Source organism: Rhinoderma darwinii, unplaced genomic scaffold, assembly GCF_050947455.1.
Source record: "Rhinoderma darwinii isolate aRhiDar2 unplaced genomic scaffold, aRhiDar2.hap1 Scaffold_3333, whole genome shotgun sequence".
In the NCBI taxonomy this organism is placed as follows: domain Eukaryota; kingdom Metazoa; phylum Chordata; class Amphibia; order Anura; family Rhinodermatidae; genus Rhinoderma; species Rhinoderma darwinii.
Window position 1 is genome coordinate 67,233 of NW_027463404.1, and position 19,024 is coordinate 86,256.

A 19,024-nucleotide genomic window follows, 5' to 3' on the forward strand; every position below is an offset into this window, starting at 1 on the left:
GATCGCCTTCCTTATTAATGATTGGATTCCTTATTAATGATCGTCTTCCTTATTAATGATCGTCTTCCTTATTAATGATTGGATTCCTTATTAATAATCGCCTTCCTTATTAATGATCGCCTTATTAATGATCGGATTCCATATTAGTGATCGGGATCGGTTCCTTATTAATGATCGGATTCCATATTAGTGATCGCCTTCCTTATTAACGATCGGGTTCCTTATTAATGATCGGATTCCATATTAGTGATCGGTTCCTTATTAATGATCGCATTCCTTATTAATGATCGGGTTCCTTATTAATGATCGCCTTCCTTATTAATGATCGCATTCCTTATTAATGATCACCCTCCATATTAATGATCGCCTTCCTTATTAATGATCGCCCTCCTTATTAATGATCGGGTTCCTTATTAATTATCGCCTTCCTTATTAATGATCGCCTTCCTTATTAATGATCGCCCGCCTTATTAATGATCGGTTCCTTATTAATGATCGCATTCCTTATTAATGATCGGGTTCCTTATTAATGATCGCCTTCCTTATTAATGATTGCCTTCCTTATTAATGATCGCCTTCCTTATTAATGATCGCCTTCCTTATTAATGATCGCATTCCTTATTAATGATCACCCTCCATATTAATGATCGCCTTCCTTATTAATGATCACCCTCCTTATTAATGATCAAGTTCCTTATTAATGATCGCCCTCCTTATTAATGATCGGATTCCTTATTAATGATCGCCTTCCTTATTAATGATCGCCTTCCTTATTAATGATCACCTTCCTTATTAATGATCACCTTCCTTATTAATGATCACCTTCCTTATTAATGATCGCCTTCCTTATTAATGATCGGGTACCTTATTAATGATCGCCTTCCTTATTAATGATCGGATTCCTTATTAATGATCACCTTCCTTATTAATGATCGCCCTCCTTATTAATGATCGGATTCCTTATTAATGATCGCCTTCCTTATTAATGATCGCCTTCCTTATTAATGATCGCCCTCCTTATTAATGATCGGATTCCTTATTAATCGCCCTCCTTATTAATGATCGGATTCCTTATTAATGATCGCCTTCCTTATTAATGATCGCCTTCCTTATTAATGATCGCCTTCCTTATTAATGATTGGATTCCTTATTAATGATCGCCTTCCTTATTAATGATCGCCTTCCTTATTAATGATCACCTTCCTTATTAATGATCACCTTCCTTATTAATGATCGCCTTCCTTATTAATGATCGGGTTCCTTATTAATGATCGCCTTCCTTATTAATGATCGCTTTCCTTATTAATGATCGCCCTCCTTATTAATGATCGGATTCCTTATTAATGATCGCCTTCCTTATTAATGATTGCCTTCCTTATTAATGATCGCCTTCCTTATTAATGATCGGATTCCTTATTAATGATCGCCTTCCTTATTAATGATCGGATTCCTTATTAATGATCGCCTTCCTTATTAATGATTGCCTTCCTTATTAATGATCGCCTTCCTTATTAATGATCGGATTCCTTATTAATGATCGCCTTCCTTATTAATGATCGCCTTCCTTATTAATGATCGGATTCCTTATTAATGATCGCCTTCCTTATTAATGATTGGATTCCTTATTAATGATCGCCTTCCTTATTAATGATTGGATTCCTTATTAATGATCACCTTCCTTATTAATGATCGCCTTCCTTATTAATGATTGGATTCCTTATTAATGATCGTCTTCCTTATTAATGATCGTCTTCCTTATTAATGATTGGATTCCTTATTAATAATCGCCTTCCTTATTAATGATCGCCTTATTAATGATCGGATTCCATATTAGTGATCGGGATCGGTTCCTTATTAATGATCGGATTCCATATTAGTGATCGCCTTCCTTATTAACGATCGGGTTCCTTATTAATGATCGGATTCCATATTAGTGATCGGTTCCTTATTAATGATCGCATTCCTTATTAATGATCGGGTTCCTTATTAATGATCGCCTTCCTTATTAATGATCGCATTCCTTATTAATGATCACCCTCCATATTAATGATCGCCTTCCTTATTAATGATCGCCCTCCTTATTAATGATCGGGTTCCTTATTAATTATCGCCTTCCTTATTAATGATCGCCTTCCTTATTAATGATCGCCCGCCTTATTAATGATCGGTTCCTTATTAATGATCGCATTCCTTATTAATGATCGGGTTCCTTATTAATGATCGCCTTCCTTATTAATGATTGCCTTCCTTATTAATGATCGCCTTCCTTATTAATGATCGCCTTCCTTATTAATGATCGCATTCCTTATTAATGATCACCCTCCATATTAATGATCGCCTTCCTTATTAATGATCACCCTCCTTATTAATGATCAAGTTCCTTATTAATGATCGCCCTCCTTATTAATGATCGGATTCCTTATTAATGATCGCCTTCCTTATTAATGATCGCCTTCCTTATTAATGATCACCTTCCTTATTAATGATCACCTTCCTTATTAATGATCACCTTCCTTATTAATGAATGCCTTCCTTATTAATGATCGGGTACCTTATTAATGATCGCCTTCCTTATTAATGATCGGATTCCTTATTAATGATCACCTTCCTTATTAATGATCGCCCTCCTTATTAATGATCGGATTCCTTATTAATGATCGCCTTCCTTATTAATGATCGCCTTCCTTATTAATGATCGCCCTCCTTATTAATGATCGGATTCCTTATTAATCGCCCTCCTTATTAATGATCGGATTCCTTATTAATGATCGCCTTCCTTATTAATGATCGCCTTCCTTATTAATGATCGCCTTCCTTATTAATGATTGGATTCCTTATTAATGATCGCCTTCCTTATTAATGATCGCCTTCCTTATTAATGATCACCTTCCTTATTAATGATCACCTTCCTTATTAATGATCGCCTTCCTTATTAATGATCGGGTTCCTTATTAATGATCGCCTTCCTTATTAATGATCGCTTTCCTTATTAATGATCGCCCTCCTTATTAATGATCGGATTCCTTATTAATGATCGCCTTCCTTATTAATGATTGCCTTCCTTATTAATGATCGCCTTCCTTATTAATGATCGGATTCCTTATTAATGATCGCCTTCCTTATTAATGATTGGATTCCTTATTAATGATCGCCTTCCTTATTAATGATTGGATTCCTTATTAATGATTGCCTTCCTTATTAATGATCGCCTTCCATATTAATGATCGCCTTCCCTATTAATGATCGCCTTCCTTATTAATGATCGCCTTCCTTATTAATGATTGCCTTCCTTATTAATGATCGCCTTCCTTATTAATGATCGCCTTCCTTATTAATGATCGGATTCCTTATTAATGATCGCCTTCCTTATTAATGATCGCCTTCCTTATTAATGATCGGATTCCTTATTAATGATCGCCTTCCTTATTAATGATCACCTTCCTTATTAATGATTGCCTTCCTTATTAATGATCGCCTTCCTTATTAATGATCGCCTTCCTTATTAATGATCGGATTCCTTATTAATGATCGCCTTCCTTATTAATGATCGCCTTCCTTATTAATGATCGGATTCCTTATTAATGATCGCCTTCCTTATTAATGATCAGATTCCTTATTAATGATCGCCTTCCTTATTAATGATCACCTTCCTTATTAATGATCACCTTCCTTATTAATGATCGCCTTCCTTATTAATGATCGCCTTCCTTATTAATGATCGGATTCCTTATTAATGATCGCCTTCCTTATTAATGATCACCTTCCTTATTAATGATCGCCTTCCTTATTAATGATCACCTTCCTTATTAATGATCGGATTCCTTATTAATGATCGCCTTCCTTATTAATGATCGGATTCCTTATTAATGATCGCCTTCCTTATTAATGATCGCCTTCCTTATTAATGATCGCCTTCCTTATTAATGATCGCCTTCCTTATTAATGATCGGATTCCTTATTAATGATCGGATTCCTTATTAATGATCGCCTTCCTTATTAATGATCACCTTCCTTATTAATGATCACCTTCCTTATTAATGATCGCCTTCCTTATTAATGATCGCCTTCCTTATTAATGATCGGATTCCTTATTAATGATCGCCTTCCTTATTAATGATCGCCTTCCTTATTAATGATCGGATTCCTTATTAATGATCGCCTTCCTTATTAATGATCGGGTTCCTTATCAATGATGGCCTTCCTTATTAATGATCGGGTTCCTTATTAATGATCGGATTCCTTATTAATGATCGGATTCTTTATTAATGATCGCCTTCCTTATTAATGATCACCTTCCTTATTAATGATCACCTTCCTTATTAATGATCGCCTTCCTTATTAATGATCGGATTCCTTATTAATGATCGCCTTCCTTATTAATGATTGCCTTCCTTATTAATGATCGCCTTCCTTATTAATGATCGGATTCCTTATTAATGATCGCCTTCCTTATTAATGATCGCCTTCCTTATTAATGATCGCCTTCCTTATTAATGATCGCCCTCCTTATTAATGATCGCCTTCCTTATTAATGATCGGATTCCTTATTAATGATTGCCTTCCTTATTAATGATCGCCTTCCTTATTAATGATCGCCTTCCTTATTAATGATCGGATTCCTTATTAATGATTGCCTTCCTTATTAATGATCGCCTTCCTTATTAATGATCGCCTTCCTTATTAATGATCGGATTCCTTATTAATGATCGCCTTCCTTATTAATGATTGCCTTCCTTATTAATGATCGCCTCCCTTATTAATGATCGCCTCCCTTATTAATGATCGCCTTCATTATTAATGATCGGATTCCTTATTAATGATCGCCTTCCTTATTAATGATCGCCTTCCTTATTAATGATCACCTTCCTTATTAATGATCGTCTTCCTTATTAATGATCGGGTTCCTTATTAATGAACGCTTTCCTTATTAATGATCGCCTTCCTTATTAATGATCGCCTTTCCTTATTAATGATCGCCTTCCTTATTAATGATCGCCTTCCTTATTAATGATCACCTTCCTTATTAATGATCGCCTTCCTTATTAATGATCGGGTTCCTTATTAATGATCACCTTCCTTATTAATGATCGCCTTCCTTATTAATGATCGCCTTCCTTATTAATGATCGCCTTCCTTATTAATGGTTGCCTTCCTTATTAATTATCGCCCTCCTTATTAATGATCGCCTTCCTTATTAATGATCACCTTCCTTATTAATGATCGCCTTCCTTATTAATGATCGCCTTCCTTATTAATGATCACCTTCCTTATTAATGATCACCTTCCTTATTAATGATCGGGTTCCTTATTAATGATCGCCCTCCTTATTAATGATCGCCTTCCTTATTACTGATCGCCTTCCTTATTAATGATCACCTTCCTTATTACTGATCGCCTTCCTTATTAATGATCACCTTCCTTATTACTGATCGCCTTCCTTATTAATGATCGCCTTCCTTATTAATGATCGCCTTCCTTATTAATGATCACCTTCCTTATTACTGATCGCCTTCCTTATTAATGATCGCCTTCCTTATTAATGATCGCTTTCCTTATTAATGATCGCCTTCCTTATTAATGATCGCCTTCCTTATTAATGATCGGGTTCCTTATTAATGATCGCCCTCCTTATTACTGATCGCATTCCTTATTAATGATCGCCCTCCTTATTAATGATCGCCCTCCTTATTAATGATCGCCCTCCTTATTAATGATCGCCTTCCTTATTAATGATCACCTTCCTTATTAATGATCGGATTCCTTATTAATGATCGCCTTCCTTATTAATGATCGGGCTCCTTATTACTGATCGCATTCCTTATTAATGATCGCCCTCCTTATTAATGATCGCCCTCCTTATTAATGATCGCCCTCCTTATTAATGATCGCCTTCCTTATTAATGATCGCCTTCCTTATTAATGATCGGATTCCTTATTAATGATCGCCTTCCTTATTAATGATCGGGTTCCTTATTAATTATCGCCCTCCTTATTAATGATCGCCTTCCTTATTAATGATCACCTTCCTTATTAATGATCGCCTTCCTTATTAATGATCGGGTTCCTTATTAATGATCACCTTCCTTATTAATGATCGCCTTCCTTATTAATGATCGGGTTCCTTATTAATGATCACCTTCCTTATTAATGATCGTATTCCTTATTAATGATCGCCTTCCTTATTAATGATCGCATTCCTTATTAATGATCGCCTTCCTTATTAATGATCGCCCTCCTTATTAATGATCGCCCTCCTTATTAATGATCGCCTTCCTTATTAATGATCGCCTTCCTTATTAATGATCGCCTTCCTTATTAATGATTGCCTTCCTTATTAATGATCGCCTTCCTTATTAATGATCACCTTCCTTATTAATGATCGCCTTCCTTATTACTGATCGCCTTCCTTATTAATGATCGCCTTCCTTATTAATGATCGCCTTCCTTATTAATGATTGCCTTCCTTATTAATGATCGCCTTCCTTATTAATGATCGCCTTCCTTATTAATGATCGCCTTCCTTATTAATGATCACCTTCCTTATTAATGATCGCCTTCCTTATTAATGATCGCCTTCCTTATTAATGATTGCCTTCCTTATTAATGATCACCTTCCTTATTAATGATCGCCTTCCTTATTAATGATCGCCTTCCTTATTACTGATCGCCTTCCTTATTAATGATCGCCTTCCTTATTAATGATCGCCTTCCTTATTAATGATCGCCTTCCTTATTAATGATCGCCTTCCTTATTAATGATCGCCTTCCTTATTAATGATTGCCTTCCTTATTAATGATCGCCTTCCTTATTAATGATCACCTTCCTTATTAATGATCACCTTCCTTATTAATGATCACCTTCCTTATTAATGATCGCCTTCCTTATTAATGATCGCCTTCCTTATTAATGATCGCCTTCCTTATTAATGATCGGGTTCCTTATTAATGATCGCCCTCCTTATTACTGATCGCATTCCTTATTAATGATCGCCCTCCTTATTAATGATCGCCCTCCTTATTAATGATCGCCCTCCTTATTAATGATCGACTTCCTTATTAATGATCACCTTCCTTATTAATGATCGCCTTCCTTATTAATGATCGGGTTCCTTATTAATTATCGCCTTCCTTATTAATGATCGCCCTCCTTATTAATGATCGCCTTCCTTATTAATGATCACCTTCCTTATTAATGATCGCCTTCCTTATTAATGATCGCCTTCCTTATTAATGATCACCTTCCTTATTAATGATCGCCCTCCTTATTAATGATCGCCTTCCTTATTAATGATCACCTTCCTTATTAATGATCACCTTCCTTATTAATGATCGCCTTCCTTATTAATGATCGGGTTCCTTATTAATGATCGCCTTCCTTATTAATGATCGCCCTCCTTATTAATGATCGCCTTCCTTATTAATGATCACCTTCCTTATTAATGATCACCTTCCTTATTAATGATCGCCTTCCTTATTAATGATCGGGTTCCTTATTAATGATCACCTTCCTTATTAATGATCGTATTCCTTATTAATGATCGCCTTCCTTATTAATGATCGCCTTCCTTATTAATGATCGCCTTCCTTATTAATGATCGGATTCCTTATTAATGATCGCCTTCCTTATTAATGATCGGGTTCCTTATTAATGATCGCCCTCCTTATTACTGATCGCATTCCTTATTAATGATCGCCCTCCTTATTAATGATCGCCCTCCTTATTAATGATCGCCCTCCTTATTAATGATCGACTTCCTTATTAATGATCACCTTCCTTATTAATGATCGCCTTCCTTATTAATGATCGGGTTCCTTATTAATTATCGCCTTCCTTATTAATGATCGCCCTCCTTATTAATGATCGCCTTCCTTATTAATGATCACCTTCCTTATTAATGATCGCCTTCCTTATTAATGATCGGGTTCCTTATTAATGATCACCTTCCTTATTAATGATCGCCCTCCTTATTAATGATCGCCTTCCTTATTAATGATCACCTTCCTTATTAATGATCACCTTCCTTATTAATGATCGCCTTCCTTATTAATGATCGGGTTCCTTATTAATGATCGCCTTCCTTATTAATGATCGCCCTCCTTATTAATGATCGCCTTCCTTATTAATGATCACCTTCCTTATTAATGATCACCTTCCTTATTAATGATCGCCTTCCTTATTAATGATCGGGTTCCTTATTAATGATCACCTTCCTTATTAATGATCGTATTCCTTATTAATGATCGCCTTCCTTATTAATGATCGCCTTCCTTATTAATGATCGCCTTCCTTATTAATGATCGGATTCCTTATTAATGATCGCCTTCCTTATTAATGATCGGGTTCCTTATTAATGATCGCCCTCCTTATTACTGATCGCATTCCTTATTAATGATCGCCCTCCTTATTAATGATCGCCCTCCTTATTAATGATCGCCCTCCTTATTAATGATCGCCTTCCTTATTAATGATCACCTTCCTTATTAATGATCGGATTCCTTATTAATGATCGCCTTCCTTATTAATGATCGGGCTCCTTATTAATGATCGCCTTCCTTATTAATGATCGGGCTCCTTATTAATGATCGCCCTCCTTATTAATGATCGCCTTCCTTATTAATGATCGCATTCCTTATTAATGATCGCCCTCCTTATTAATGATCGCCCTCCTTATTAATGATCGCCCTCCTTATTAATGATCGCCTTCCTTATTAATGATCGCCTTCCTTATTAATGATCGGATTCCTTATTAATGATCGCCTTCCTTATTAATGATCGGGTTCCTTATTAATTATCGCCCTCCTTATTAATGATCGCCTTCCTTATTAATGATCACCTTCCTTATTAATGATCGCCTTCCTTATTAATGATCGGGTTCCTTATTAATGATCACCTTCCTTATTAATGATCGCCTTCCTTATTAATGATCGGGTTCCTTATTAATGATCACCTTCCTTATTAATGATCGTATTCCTTATTAATGATCGCCTTCCTTATTAATGATCGCCTTCCTTATTAATGATCGCCCTCCTTATTAATGATCGCCCTCCTTATTAATGATCGCCTTCCTTATTAATGATCGCCTTCCTTATTAATGATCGCCTTCCTTATTAATGATCGCCTTCCTTATTAATGATTGCCTTCCTTATTAATGATCGCCTTCCTTATTAATGATCACCTTCCTTATTAATGATCGCCTTCCTTATTACTGATCGCCTTCCTTATTAATGATCGCCTTCCTTATTAATGATCGCCTTCCTTATTAATGATCGCCTTCCTTATTAATGATTGCCTTCCTTATTAATGATCGCCTTCCTTATTAATGATCGCCTTCCTTATTAATGATCACCTTCCTTATTAATGATCACCTTCCTTATTAATGATCGCCTTCCTTATTAATGATCGCCTTCCTTATTAATGATTGCCTTCCTTATTAATGATCGCCTTCCTTATTAATGATCGCCTTCCTTATTACTGATCGCCTTCCTTATTAATGATCGCCTTCCTTATTAATGATCGCCTTCCTTATTAATGATCGCCTTCCTTATTAATGATCGCCTTCCTTATTAATGATCACCTTCCTTATTAATGATCACCTTCCTTATTAATGATCACATTCCTTATTAATGATCGCCTTCCTTATTAATGATCGCCTTCCTTATTAATGATCGCCTTCCTTATTAATGATCGGGTTCCTTATTAATGATCGCCCTCCTTATTACTGATCGCATTCCTTATTAATGATCGCCCTCCTTATTAATGATCGCCCTCCTTATTAATGATCGCCCTCCTTATTAATGATCGACTTCCTTATTAATGATCGGATTCCTTATTAATGATCGCCTTCCTTATTAATGATCGGGTTCCTTATTAATTATCGCCTTCCTTATTAATGATCGCCCTCCTTATTAATGATCGCCTTCCTTATTAATGATCACCTTCCTTATTAATGATCGCCTTCCTTATTAATGATCGGATTCCTTATTAATGATCGCCCTCCTTATTAATGATCGCCCTCCTTATTAATGATCGACTTCCTTATTAATGATCACCTTCCTTATTAATGATCGCCTTCCTTATTAATGATCGGGTTCCTTATTAATTATCGCCTTCCTTATTAATGATCGCCCTCCTTATTAATGATCGCCTTCCTTATTAATGATCACCTTCCTTATTAATGATCGCCTTCCTTATTAATGATCAGGTTCCTTATTAATGATCGCCTTCCTTATTAATGATCGCCTTCCTTATTAATGATCACCTTCCTTATTAATGATCACCTTCCTTATTAATGATCGCCTTCCTTATTAATGATCGGGTTCCTTATTAATGATCGCCTTCCTTATTAATGATCGCCCTCCTTATTAATGATCGCCTTCCTTATTAATGATCACCTTCCTTATTAATGATCGCCCTCCTTATTAATGATCGCCTTCCTTATTAATGATCACCTTCCTTATTAATGATCACCTTCCTTATTAATGATCGTATTCCTTATTAATGATCGCCTTCCTTATTAATGATCGCCTTCCTTATTAATGATCGCCTTCCTTATTAATGATCGCCCTCCTTATTAATGATCGCCTTCCTTATTAATGATCGCCTTCCTTATTAATGATCGCCTTCCTTATTAATGATCACCTTCCTTATTAATGATCGCCTTCCTTATTAATGATCACCTTCCTTATTAATGATCGCCTTCCTTATTAATGATCGCCTTCCTTATTAATGATCACCCTCCTTTATAACAATCGCCCTTTCCGCTGCAAATGTTGGTGCAGATTTGGGGCAATTACGCAATGAATCTGCATCAACATTTGCATATTTGACAGGTAATTCAGACGTTGCAGATATCACAGCGGACTTGCTACAGATTTCAGTTTTTGCAATGCAAAGGCTGAAATCCGCAGTGAAATTCCACTTCTTCTCCGCAACAGACAGTGCATGCTGGGAGGGAAAATTCTGCACCGCAGCCTATGGTTCGCAGCGGAGTTTTCCGCAATGTCTGAACTAACGCCTAAAAATGTATTGAAACAAATGTAAAAAAACGGCCGCAGGAGAATTCCACAGCGATTCCGCCACGTCTGGCCGTGCCCTAAATACACAAAAACGTCAAGATTTAATCAGACGGCATATAAGGTTATAGCAGATTGTATCAGGTTGTATCAGGTTGTATTAGATTGTATCAGGTTGTATCAGGTTGTATTAGATTTTATCAGGTTGTATTAGATTGTATCAGGTTGTATTAGATTGTATCAGGTTGTATCCGTTTCGGCTGGATTTGCTTTTTGCAGTAGCTCTTTGGTTTTGGGTTCTGAGAGTAGAACCAGATCCAAAAACTGATACAAACTGACTGATCCTTTTATAATATGAATAGATCACTGCACAGAAAATGCAAAAAGAAGAATATGAGAAAACGAAACGTCAGTGTGAACGGCGCTGACAGCAGCATCCAGTATCTGGACGCAAGAAAGGGACATAAATAATGGAAATAATTTCTCATGTGGAATATATTTTTCGTTGTCCCAAATATTGTCCATGTTAATAACCGCAGACAAATCTACTTGACTGGTAGGAGTTTCGTAGCCAATTGCCGCACACACCACTTAGGCCCCCTCCCCAAATATCCGGCGTTCCGGCGTAGTTTCTCCCCAATGTTGTACAGAAACGCCGGAGGGAAGCTGATGCCAGAACTGATCCAATGCTTTCCTATGGGGTCGTTTTTGGCATCAATTGCATCCGTTTTAACGCCGGATGTCTACGCCATATAGAAGAACGTTACAAGTAGCTTTTTCTGTCTGACTATTGCCCGGCTACGGATGCCGGAACGATGCACAAAATGTCATCAGTTGTGTCTCAGGCTAAAGACAACTGGCCGGACGCAACTGATATATGTGAACGCAGCCTTAAATATACTATGTTGGTACCACAGACATAACAATTGTTGTCAGTAATCACCGTTAACGGTCGGATAGTTCATTATAATTATTAGGGTATGTTCACACGGCCTATTTACGGACGTAATTCAGGCGTTTTTGCCCCGAATTACGTCTGAAAATAGCGCCTCAATAGCGCTGACAAACATCTGCCCATTGAAAGCAATGGGCAGACGTTTGTCTGTTCACACGAGGCGTATATTTACGCGCCGCTGTCAAATGACGGCGCGTAAATAGACGCCCGCGTCAAAGAGGTGACCTGTCACTTCTTTGGCCGTAATTGGAGCCGTTATTCATTGACTCCAATGAATAGCAGCGCTAATTACGGCCGTAATGGACGCGGCGTTCAAGCGCCTGCACATGCCGGTACGGCTGAAATTACGGGGATGTTTTCAGGCTGAAACATCCCCGTAATTTCAGCCGTAACGGACGCCCTCGTGTGAACATACCCTTATGTTACTCCAGATACTGAACACGGACGCGCCACCTTATCGTAGGCCTCCTTCACATAGGTCTGGTCATTCCATTTTCTTTCCCTCCAGCGTGGGACAGTAACACTGGAGGGGAACTGATGTCAGAACTAATCCCGTGCTTTCTATGGGAGCAACCAATGCATGAGTTGTGACGCCGGAGATTTCCCTGTGCTGGACAGAAAAACGTTGCATGCATGTAGGATATGGATGCCGAACCGGCGCAAAACGTACAAAAAATTGTCATCCGTTATGTCCAGCTCAGCCATGAAACAATTGGCTGGACACGACTGATAGATGTGAACCCACCCACAGGTAAAATACCCTATAATGGGTAGCTTACTTTTTGCATTTTTATTTGGAAAAAAAAATTCTATGAAATTATTTGTTGCATTTTGTATATTGCTTCTATGTTGGACCTGAATATCATATTATTGTAATTAGGTGTCATGTTTATTAATATAATGATATGATGACATTTTTATTAGTATTATTATTATTATTATTATTATTATTGTTATTATTATTATATTATTATTATTTGTATTATTATGATTGATAATATAATTCCACCTTTCATCCATCTATTTTTTTTTAATTATTATTATTATTATTATTATTATTATTATTATTATTATTATTATACGAGGACACATTTTTGCTATTTAATTAATAAAACTAAGGAAAATAGTAGCATCAAGTAACTGCAGAATGAAATATAAAATCCTATAATTTAGCGCAATGTTCAGCGCAGATCCCTTGTGTTCAGTCCCTCCTGTATAGTGGGGGGGGGGGGGGCAATGGATTATTCGGATGAGACACCCTGCACTCAATTGCTCATTCTAAATCTTGCGCTTTTCCTGCGACTTTGCACAGACCCGAGATTGTCGGCGGCCCCCTGTAGATAATAATACAAGAAGACCCAGCGTTATATTGACCCCTCTGAGACGTATTATCTGCGACCACAAATCAGTCTGAAATGAGACCCTACAACCCTCTCAAGTGACCCCCAACCTCGTCCTGCGCCAAAATCTGCTCCAGCGGCAGCGCAAATATCATCCGGGGGAGCTGTACAACCCACGTCACACCAAACTCCCCTCCTCCAGTCACACACATAGCAGCCCATAATTATAGGGGGAACCCCTCAACACACCTCCATAAATAACAATAATGATAATAAATGATAATTCTCCCCCTCAAACTCAGAAATGTATGTTAATAATAAAAGGGGGGGGGGGGACACACGGAATAAATATATATAATGATAATATACCCCACACACTTATAACATATATAACACTGCACACATATCACATGTAAAAAATAATAATTCTCCCCCTTCCACTACATATAAAACACGGTGGCCGATAATTGCGGGGTCTCCGGACCTGAACTGCTGCGCTGGAACTACAAGTCCAAGCAATCCACTGAGCACATACAGATACATAGATACAGTGCGATAACAGGAGAACCAGGAGGAAGGGGCCGATATCCACCCCCCCACCCTTATCTTATACCTGAGAAATAGATAAAGTGATTAAGGTAAATATATCTATAAATAAATCTAATTATTATTATTATTTTTGAATATTTCTATATGATGGTAAATATAAATATTAATTGTATTGTTGTCATTATTTGTTTTATATTATTATTATTATTATTATTATTATTATTATTATTATTATTATTTTGATATGATGGAGAATATCATTATTATTAATTGTATTATTATTATTATTATTATTATTATTATTATTATATTTGACATTATTATGATATTGTTATTTTTGTCATAGTTATTATTATCATCATTATTATGATCAGGTTCTGGCGCTAAACCTTCAGGTCAGTGATTCATCCTCTTCCTCTTCTTCCTCTTCTCTTGTCTTTGCACATTATAGTTTTATATTTACATAGAAATAATTCGATTTCTGTTGTGACAGTCGCTCAGGAATGATGAATCTCCTCACATTGTGACAACAATTATTATAGGAAATAAGGAAGATTTCTCTGAAAATTAACATATAGCATAAAAATTTTATTTGGATTTGTTTTTCCTTTTTTTTTAAATTTACAGACACAAACATAATATTTTTTAACAGTTTTTACAGTGCAGAGAAAAAATAAAATCGAGAACTTCAATCCCAAATACAAAGAGACATTTATACAGAGTCCTTCATTATATAGAAACCGATCATAGATTCATCTATGTGTACAGTGACCAAAAATAAAACCTTCACACGGCAAATATTGCCAAGAAAAGACCATGAAATACTGAAAATTGCAGGAGACGCCTCTGAATACAAGATCAATAAATATAAGAAAAAAATCAAAAGTGCCAAAATGTCTCTGCAAATGGCGGATCTGGGCCTGAAATTCTCCCATTGGCCGGAGGGAGAGCAAGAAAACCTGCTGAGTGACCGTGTGACAGCAATATACATATAATGACCCTAAAGATGTTGCTGCAGATTTCATATGAGATACATTACCGGGACACACGTCCTCATTTGTTTCTTGTTGATACATTGTTGCATTTGATTCATTCAGCTCATATCAGGTGTAAATATTCTTGCACCTCACACACTACATGGACCTTTGCTTTCCAATAAACCCAGCAGCCATTGTAATAAGTTTCTGCTTCACAGACAGGATTGGGGTGAATGGAAAGAATCAGTGAAATGATGATGTAGGGGGCGGGTTGGGGGGTCCCCGCTGATCTGAGCTTCTGGGAGTCAATATCCTGCAGTCAGGCCCAGATGCAGAGTCCTAGGTCTGGGGTCCTCACATTACACAGGGCTTGATGTCCTGGTAGCTGACCTGCTGGTGGTAGTAGGAGCCACTGCCCCCGTGCATGGAGGAGGCCATGGCATTAAAAGAGAAGACAAACTCCTTCCTGTCGTTCATGCTGGGGGACTGAGAGTGGTACCTGGGGACACCTGTGTAGAGGAGACACAAGGGGGGTCAGTTAGTAACATCAGGGCAATGAGGACCACGGCACCCTGCAGCTGTGATAGACTTGTAGTCCCTCAATCTCCTATTACTGCCAGGGCTTGCTGCTACTTGTAGTTCTATCACAGCTGGAGATACATGTCCGTCCTCAAACAAAGTCATTCCACTCCATATCTAAAGAAAACTTTATACAAAAGGCAAACAAATAAATCATAATATTTCATTAATAAAATATAAAAGTGATGGCAAGTATGAAGATGTTCATTTTTTTATTTTATTATTATTATTATTATTATTATTAATAATAATATTATTGTTATTCTCCCATTATTATATCCGTTGTTTATCTATATAACATATATTATAATTATCGTACACTTCTATATTTATCTATGGATATCAGTGTAGACAGTTCTAATCCTAACCACTTATTAGGGCAATTATGTTAATTGTCATGGAAGGAAACTACTCAAATTTAGGCCGGGTTCACACATCACGTTATATTCAGGGATGGCGATAGTAATAATAACCCTCATCATGCTCCTCAATGTCTGCGCTCTCTGACACCTGTAGGTATATCACGTAAATTTAATCATTTTATTTTTTATGTTTCCCCCGAGACTTTATAATGAAGGGTTAATAATCTCATAATAATACCAGACTATTGAGGATAATAATAATAATAATAATAATAATAATAATAATAATAATAATAATAATTAATAATAATAAGTAATAATAATAATAATAATAATAATAATAATAATATAATCCACAATCTCTATAAAGGGAGTAATAATCTGAACTGTTACAATAACTTTAGTGAATTTATTTCTCGTGTACATCAGGATATTTGGGGGATAATAATATTATAATTTATAGATCAGATGAGCAGATTGTCGGCCATTGGTTTCCATTAAACAATAATTATCAGTATTGTTATGAACTATAATCCTGTTCAATATTCAGTTTCTATTTTCTGCCCTCTGGGTGATACTGAGATTGCAGAAGAAGGGTCTGTGGGGACGATGTGAATGTGACTTGGGGTCTTTGACACATTACCCTCATAGGGCGCACAGAGCCCAGGGCCTCAGACAGAATCTGCACCCTCAGGAGCTGTAATTATCCAGTGTCTCCACACTAACTGCTGCCATGTCCCATATGTGGCGCTTCACTGCCCCCCCCCCCTTATTTCCCCTCATTTTCTCCAGATTGCATTGATACCCCCCCCCCCCCATAGGGGAACAGAGGGTCATGGACTACTACACCCATCCAATCTTACATTGTCCTTCCAATAAGAGAGCCACAACATTTTCCTCTGAATGCCGCAAATTACTGATACTTCCCAAGATAGTAGTAACCCGATGCTGTGCAGCCTGTCTATGGTGGGTATTAGTACTGTGCCAGTGGATGGAGCCCGGGGGCACTTACCTTGTAAGTCTGACGCTGTGTTGTGGCTGTTCTGGTGCAGGTATGGCTGCTCCAGGGAGTGTGAGGAAAGGCTGGAGGACAGGGGGTTGTTGGCAGAGTTGCAGGGTGAGAGGGGTTGTTGCTTAATATAGGGGGGACCTCCAGAGAGGGCAGTAGAGGTTGGTGCCCAGGCTGAGGCAGGACTTGAGTACACAGAATGAGGTTCCATTACTGCTCCCCCTCCGAGAAGAGGAGAGCCAGAGTCATGGTGGGAATAATCACCTCCTGAGGACCCTGTACAGCTGCCCATGTAAGAATGACCACTATTGGCAGCCAGGTGAGAATGTCCACTTAGACCCATTCCATCCACATTACTGGGCAAATGACCATTCATCATCCCTATGCCACTGTCTAGTGACAGGCTGTTGGGTGGGCAAGAGATGGTCCCACCAGATCCCTGGAAGCTGTAGCTATCTGGAATGTGGTTGAAGCCCAGGCCATTCATCATACTATACATGGGCTTTAGAGCTTGGCATTTTCTTCTGAAGCCCCTGGGCCTCCTCCTGAAGGAACCTTCCTCAAACATGAACTCGCTGGCCGGGTCAATGGTCCAGTAGTGTCCTTTGCCAGGTCTGCCCAGGCCTTTGGGCAGCTTGATGAAGCACTCATTGAGGGACAGATTGTGCCTGACGGAGTTCTTCCAGCCCTGGTAGGACCCTCTGAAGAAGGGGAAGCGGCTCTGGAGAAACTGGTAGATTTCACTGAGGGTCAGCCGCTTGGTGGGCGAGCTCTGGATGGCCATGACGATCAGGGCAATGTAGGAGTAGGGGGGTTTCTCCGGCCTCCTGATGCCAGCGTTGGTCTTCTTGGTCTTGGTGGCACATGAGGCTGACTCCATGACAGATGTTTGCCCACTGTGCTTCTCTGCAGCTGCTGACATGGGGCTGCTCTGTGCAGGGGTCTGAGTTGGAGGCTGCTGGATCTCTGCCGTCATTCTTGAAGCTTTTAGGTGGCAAATCTATTGCCAGTCACCAGTATGAAGACGTGGAGCTCTGGCACAGGGATGGACGTCTGCAGCTTGTCCTGAGCTGTGCGTAAAGTTGGAGCAGGAAGGAGACTATTTCCAGCCCTCTTCTCCTGAATCCGGCTGAGACTTGTCTGCTCTACTGTCCCGGTTATAGCAGAGCTCTGCACCTCGGAATAACGCTGAGGCTCCGCAGTCGGCTCCGCTGCTTACAGATTGGGCTCTGCAAAATCGTGCGCAAAATTGGAGCAAGGAAGGAAAGTATTTCCAAAGTGACAGTCCAGATGTGCGGCGGGTTCTGCAGCTCTGCTGTCCTGGTTATTGCTGTGCTGCTCTGCCCCTCTTGCTGAGTGTGTGCGGCTGCAGGGAGTTGCTGCTTCTCATGGCAGCAGGATTGTGCCCTCCAGAGTGATCGCCTTTTACTTATCTCTTGTCATCAGAGTCTGTCGGCTCTTCACAGAGAGACGTAAGAAGAAGGGTCTCCCCGCCCACTGACACCCCCCTCTTCTCCCCTCCCCCCGGTAACTGGGGGTCACTTAAAGGAGCAACAGCTCAACTCTCTCTAAAACTCTATTTATCTCACTTTATAAGAACAATTCTCCATTCTGTGCACCCATAGATCACCTCTATAGACATCACTTATAGGGACATTAGTTCCCAGCAGTATATGACGCAAAGGTCCCCTATATGAGGTGGAGTGCGCATTATTTATTACTCAATATTTCCACTGCTTTGCATTAATCAGGTTACACTTCTGCTTTTTTTTTTCCAGATACAGTGCAACTACAACTCCCAGCCTGCCCTCCCTGTCAACTCAACGAATGATTAAAGTCTTTTAAATGGATATCAGACTGGGATTTGTAGTTCCTCCATGTAGCTGGCTCATGTAGTTCCCCTCCATTCCCTATATTCGCCCCCTATAAAGCAGATACTGTAGATGTCTCCCTCACACACGGTGCAGCGGATATTAGAACATACTTGTGGCTCCCCGGACTTGGCAGAAAAGGGCAGAAAACGCAGCAAATCTCCAGATGAGAAGTAATAAGAGAAGATCAGGGACACAGGGGCTGAGGGAAGAAGGTGGACGCGGCTTGTGCAGGAGATTTCGAGATACAGAGAACATGGCAGGAAGTTTATACAACTCAATGTAAACAGGTTCTGGGAATAAAAAAAAAAACCGCAGCCCCGGCCCAGTCCTCAGAAGCTTCTCTGCTGCTGCAAATGAGCTCAGTCC

At 38.6% G+C, this 19,024-nt stretch overlaps 1 protein-coding gene across 1 annotated transcript; it reads right to left on the reverse strand.

The window, feature by feature from the left end:
- Positions 1-14,523: 14,523 nt before the first annotated feature.
- On the reverse strand, positions 14,524-18,171 carry FOXF1 (forkhead box F1). The gene is made up of 2 exons (XM_075848282.1): positions 16,788-18,171; positions 14,524-15,343 (listed from the first exon to the last, which is right to left on the reverse strand). The coding sequence occupies exons 1-2, from the start codon at positions 17,758-17,760 to the stop codon at positions 15,189-15,191; spliced, it is 1,128 nt and encodes a 375-aa protein (XP_075704397.1). The 5' UTR covers positions 17,761-18,171; the 3' UTR covers positions 14,524-15,188.
- Between the last annotated feature and the right edge of the window lie 853 nt (positions 18,172-19,024).

Bases quoted from the DNA above. Each gene is read 5' to 3' on its own strand.
- FOXF1 (XM_075848282.1), bottom strand. From the start codon at position 17,760: ATGACGGCAGAGATCCAGCAGCCTCCAACTCAGACCCCTGCACAGAGC. The intron at 15,344-16,787 runs GTAAGTGCCCCC...TCCTCTACACAG, and splicing joins CACAGCGTCAGACTTACAAG to GTGTCCCCAGGTACCACTCT.